Source organism: Grammomys surdaster, unplaced genomic scaffold (assembly GCF_004785775.1).
Source record: "Grammomys surdaster isolate TR1022 unplaced genomic scaffold, NIH_TR_1.0 126121, whole genome shotgun sequence".
Taxonomy (NCBI): domain Eukaryota; kingdom Metazoa; phylum Chordata; class Mammalia; order Rodentia; family Muridae; genus Grammomys; species Grammomys surdaster.
Genome location: NW_021620929.1, coordinates 3,065,436 through 3,071,538, shown reverse-complemented (window position 1 = coordinate 3,071,538; position 6,103 = coordinate 3,065,436). Strand labels below are relative to the sequence as shown.

At 45.2% G+C, this 6,103-nt stretch overlaps 1 protein-coding gene across 2 annotated transcripts in view; it reads left to right on the top strand.

Annotated features, from left to right (window-relative positions):
• Nucleotides 1-2,698: 2,698 nt before the first annotated feature.
• Ranbp17 (RAN binding protein 17) overlaps nucleotides 2,699-6,103 on the top strand; it is a 286,889-nt gene continuing 283,484 nt past the window's right edge. For both annotated transcript variants that reach the window (XM_028756444.1, XM_028756443.1), the window contains exon 1: nucleotides 2,699-2,843. In XM_028756444.1, coding sequence (XP_028612277.1) covers nucleotides 2,826-2,843 — 18 coding nt within the window. In that variant the 5' untranslated portion in view covers nucleotides 2,699-2,825. The remainder of the gene's footprint in view (nucleotides 2,844-6,103) is intronic.

Genomic DNA, 6,103 nt, shown 5'->3' with positions numbered 1-6,103 from the left:
AAAAAGAGTGCACAGATAGAAACTTCAAGATCTAGTTACAAAGTCCCTGCCAGTCATCAGTTCACTCCTAAGACACGTGTGCAAAGGAAGAGACTTCAGGAAGACCTCTGTAGCTGTAGCATCTAAATAGTTGAAGCTGCACATTGCTTTGAGATAGACTAGTGTCCAGGCTGTACAAAGTAAACATCCCAGGACTTCAGTTATAAGACCTGGCAAAGATCATAGCCCAAGAGTAAGGATAAACTGAAACAAACCAGTATCACAGCCTAAAAAACAAGCATCAGTGATGAAGACAAGATCCACTTTTATCTGCTTAGTAACATAAAAATGAAGATATAGCTCAAAGCCTCTATAGTTTTTCTTCCACATTATCTGTAGTAGACTAGGGGAATAGCTAACACACAAAACCAGGCCAAATACCAAAACCAGAATGACTCAAATGGTTGAGATATTGGAGTTACTGTAAAAGAATTTTAAATATGGGGCTGGAGAGATGGCTCAGTAGTTAAGAGCACTGACTGCTCTTCCAGAGGTCCTGAGTTCAATTTCCAGCAACCACATAGTGGCTCTCAACCATCTGTAATGGGATCTGATGCCCTCTTCTGGTGTGTCTGAAAAGAGCAATGGTATACATAAAATAAATAAATCTTTAAAAATTAATTTTAAATGTGATCAAAATATTAAGAAAATAGTGAAAATGAAAAAAATTTGATCAGAGCCATGAAAATTATTTAGTCAGTAGAAGGAGTCAAATGAAAACTTTGAAATAGAAACTATAGTAAGTGATGACTTTAAAGGGGGTTGTATAGTAGTTTAGACATAGCAGAATTGAGCTTCTCCTGAACGGGCAACAGGTCAGTAAAAAATATTCAGTTTTAAGCATGTGTGTATGCACCTGTGTGTGCACGTGCACACACACACACACACACACACACGAAATACATAGAAGAGTTCAAGAAGAGTGAATAATGTAGCAAAAGGTTTTAACATAGGTGTAACACAATGAAAGGAAGAAGGGAGAACAGAACAATATGTAAAAGAAATACTAGGGCCTGGATAGATGGCTCAGCGGTTAAGAGCACTGACTGCTCTTCCAGAGGTCCTGAGTTTAATTCCCACATGGTGGCTCTCAACCATCTGTAAAGGGATTTGATACTCTCTTCTGGTATGTCTGAAGACAGTAACAGTGAATTTATATATATAAAATAAATAAATCTTAAAAAAGAAAAAGAAAAAAGAAATACTGATCAATATTATTCAAAGACTGATGAAGAGGTCAGATCACATGAGAACAACTATTAAATTTAAGCAGAATGAATATAATACATAGACTTAGTGACAAACTCAGACTGGTAAATAACAATGAGAAAGGAAAAAAAAAACTTCAATTGTTCTAGAGCCATAATCCAGATTGATGGCTGACTCTTCAACTGAAACAATGACAACCAGAAGACAATGGAAGATCATCTTTAAAGTATCAAAAGCGGGTTGTAGAGATGGCTCAGTGGTTTAAAGCACCAAACTGCTTTTCCAGAGGTCCTGAGTTCAATTTTCAGCAACTACACGGTGGCTCACATCCATCTGTAATGGGTTCTGATGCCCTCTTCTGGTGTGTCTGAAGAGAGCAATGGTGTACTCATATACATAAAATAAATAAATAAATCTTAAAGTATTGAAAGCTTAAAACCCAAAAGGCAAATATAAAATTTTATACCCAGCGAAACTACCTTTAAAATTGATGGAATAAAGATGCTTTAAAATTAACAAAAGCTGAGAGAATTTGTTAATATAACTAAGTTGTAAGAAACATTTAAGGAAAATTTCCCCTTAAATACAAAAGACAAGGCCCTGTAATGGAAGCATTAAACTCCAGAGAAATGAACAGCACTAGAAACGAGCAACTCTGATCCTGTATCTGCTCTGATCAATGAAGTAATTTGGTGTAAAATATAAATTCATACAAAAGTGTAGACAAGGAGTTACAGGCAAGAATTTTACAATTTAATGCCCCATACACAATGCCAGCTTAACTTAAACTCAATAAAGTTTTAAAAAAAAATAAACAATGGGAGCTGGATATTGGGGAACAGGAGTTAAGGATAGCAGTTGCATATGGGGGTCAAAGGCTGTCACTGTGTTAGAGGTCAAGAACGTCTGTGCAGATGTGGGACTTGGGAGCCATGTGTTTGTTTCAGAGTCCTGCCAGGAATCAAGATGGCTTGTGGTAGATTTAAGGTTTATTATTATGTGTATAAAAGCGAAGCAGGTGCCTGCTAAAACAGATCTCCACAAGCTGTAGCTACATGCTGTTGTGAGCACGTGGGTGGGTGCTCTCCACCGCTGAGCTGTCCATTTGCCTGTCTATCATAAATTTAGGAGCCAAAGTGGGCAGTAGCACACACCTGTGTCTGCACTCAGGCCGCATGCAGATGACGATGACTGCAAGTTCGAGACCAGCCTGCTTCACAGATTACAGGCCAGGAGGAATTCATAGCGAGACCCAGTCTCCAAAACTAAGTCGGCGGCCGAGGCGGGCAGTTGGGTCGTGGTGGTGGGTTAAAAGTTAAAGGTCAGAGGTCAGGGGCTGGCTCTGAGGAGGCAGCGGTTGCAGAAGGAGCGCACCGGCGGTTGGGCAGAGGAGCCCGAAGGACACGCCCCCTCCGCCCCGCCGGCCCCGCCCAGTCCCGCTGCCGGCTCCCGAGCGGAGCGCGCCGAGCACAGGGAGCGAGCGGCGTGGGGGATCCCGCGGCGGCCGGGCTCGCGCGGCGCCTTCGCTCCCCCTCCCCTCGGCCCTCGGGCCGCGCGGCCCGCGCCGCTCCGGGAAGATGGCGCTGCACTTTCAGGTCAGTGCACCGGGCTGCGGGCCTGGAGCGCTGGCGGGCGGTGAGGGGCTCCAGGCCGCGACCCCGAGCTCAACCCCTTGCCCGGGACCGGTGGGGCGGCGGGCGCGGAGGAGCAGGCTACGCTCGGCCGCCGAGTCCGCCCTCGTGGGCGCGGCTGCAGCGGCATCCCGGCAGGTGGGAGCCCGGGCGCAGGAGCGGCCATCCGGCCCTCACGCCCAGCCCGCGGTCGTTGCTCGCCCCGGGAGCCTGAGGCCGGGACGGCGGGAGCTAGGTAGCGCGGCCAGAGGACTGTCATTGGCCGGAGGCGGGCGGGCGGGTCGGGGCGCGGCGCGACCGGGAGCGCGCAGCCTCATTGGTGGAGCCTCGGGGCAGGGCGCCGGCTGCGCCGGAGGGATGCGGGTCTGCCTAGTGGCCCCCGCACTCGGCAGGTCTTCGTCCCGCAGACGTCTATTGAGCCTCCCCACTGTGTGTCTCCTGTGGCGGAACGTTCTCGGGATGCAGGGCGACGTCAGCTACCACCCTTGTCCTTTTAGAGCGCGCGGTAATTGCTGCACACGTGAAGACTGTTATGGTAGAATTAGTCACGGGATATCGCGGGAGCACAGAAAGGGGGCAGTCAATCCGGAGGCGGAGTGGAGCCTCCACTTGTTACTTGGTTCCTACGGATGGTACATAAACCTCTGAGCAAACTCGCTGCCTTGTACTCTTGAGGGACGTGGGGCTCTAGCGGGAATTATAGGAACTGTATGTAGATATCCAGGTAAAGAGGAAAGAGAGACTACAGACTGAAGTGGACAAAGCAAAGAATTGTGGAAGACCGTGACATACTGTGAAAAGTCTGTTCTTGGATCCTAAGATTGATTTGAAAAGGGCAAGTCGTGGATGGCAGAAGACCTTAGAGAAGTAGGCAGGGTCTTGGTGACAGTGTATCTGAATGCCACATTCCCCTTGTAGATGTACATGGATCTGCTGGTCCCATGGACTTACTGCTTTATTCCGAAGTAATTGAGAACCAGGAAATAGACCCACACTTTATCTTTTCACTTACCGTTTTGTTTTGTTTTAGTTTTAAAGGTCCCCAGGTTGGAATTAGCTATTTGTTATCACCTTAGTAAACATGTCTTGTGCAGAACTTTTGCAGGAAGAATCTCATAAGGATAACTTACTGACAATCAGAAATAGATAATCAGGTGTTCATACTGCAGGTATAAGTCTTGAGTAAATTAGAAGGCGTAGAAGAGCTTTGGAACCTTTTTGGACTTGGAAAGATGATGCCTGGTAAATTGCCAAGCCCTGGAAACCTTCTCCATACCCAAGTGCAGTATTAGACAAATGAGATGCCGATGCCCAAACTGGTCGTATCATTCCCAGAAATATACACTAAGGTGACACTTTTAGGGCATTGCTTCAGTGTCTTCTTCACACCTGGTAATTATGTAGCTCGATGATATAGCCATCCACAGGGCAGTGCTGTGAGGGTAGACTGCCAGTTCCATGCGTTACCTTTCAGTCCATGCCTTGGCTTCCTGGAAGGCAGAGGAAGATATCATTCCTAGAGATTCAGTCACAATCATCCTAGTTAGGGAGCAGTAAGAAACAGGTCTGGATTATCTTTTTGGAAGCTTTGCAGGTGGATGAACAGAATGAGGAAAGATAGAATTGGGAATAGTATTCTAACAATGGTATTGGTAAAAAGCTTAGCGTTTTAAGACTTTAGCTTGAGACTCTTGTGTGTTTTGCTCGACAAATGGATCTGGAATCAAAGACTGTTAGTGATTCTTCACTCACCCTTGGGCTGGGTGTTCTAGATGTGACTGAGAAATACACACAATGGTATTGTGATAAAGAGTGATTCGGGGAAGAAAGTTGTCAGTGTGAAGTGTTGGCAGTCACTGGATTACTTTCCCTTCTGTCTTCACCTTCACAATTGCCTTAGATGTTTTCTGTCTGTATTTTCAATAGTGAGTCTGGGGAAGCTTTGATTGCTGTGTCAGATTCTAAAGCTTGTGACAACCCCATTGGACTAGTGACTTTTCCAAAGATGTATCTTTTAAGACCTTAAGACCACCCCCCCCACACACACACTACTTTCCACTCACTTCTAAGCAGCCTCTGGAGAAATCCAGGGCATTGGAGGCCACACTAGAAGATTTTACTTAATTCCTCTAATGTCTGAGTATCTGGAATCTTTATAGAGAAACAGTTAGTAGAACTTTGCACATGGAGTTGGCCAGATTGTGGTGTGAGACACAGTTCATAAAACTCCTTCTGGCACCAACAGCAAATTGAGGGATTTCCCACAGTCACCTAAAGGTCTGACAGTTCATCAAAAGCTATCAAAGTCTGCCAGGCATGGTGGTTCCCACCTTTAATTCCAGCACTCTGGAGGCTGAGGCAGGTTGATCTCTGTGAATTTAAGGCCAGCCTGGTCTACAAAGCAAGTTCCAGGACAGGCAAGATTTCTATAGAGAAACCCTGTCTCAGAAAAACAAACCAAAATAAAAAGCTATATTCATAATTGTAATTTATTATAGGGAAAGAATACAGATTAAAATTGATTAAAGGGAAGATACATGGAGGATAATCTTACTTTATGAAGGTTCTAAAATGTAGCTTTTCTTAGCCACAGGATATAATCTCCTGGCTTCCGTATGTGTGTTCCGCTGCAAGGTAGGAAGGTTTAACTACTCTAGTACCTGCAGTATTTATTGAGGCTTCATTACTTAGACATGACTGATAGTTTCTAGTTCCACTCATAATCATGACCCACAAATCATCACCAAAACCCTGAATCTGCGACTATCAGTTATGGTCAGTCTTGTCCTAAAAAAAGAGCTCCTGTCAACTATGACACAGATTATCTGCCAGAAATTGAGGGCAAAGACCAGACCTCCTTTTGGGCAAAACCACCTTTTTTTTTTTTTTTTTTTTTTTTTAATAGTTATGTAAGAGGAATTGAGGAGAAAGGAAAGCAGAAGATAGCATGGAGCTTGTGACTCTGGTCTTAAGCTCCAACACCACTCCACTGGAGAGGAACACATGGAGGAGTAGAAATCTGTTGGAGCCATGTGTAATGTGGCTTCCACAGATCCAGAGCCATGTGTACCATGTGTAATGTGGCTTCCACAGATCCAGAGCCATGTGTAATGTGGCTTCCACAGATCCAGAGCCATGTGTACCATGTGTAATGTGGCTTCCACAGATCCAGAGCCATGTGTACCATGTGTAATGTGGCTTCCACAGATCCAGAGCCATGTGTA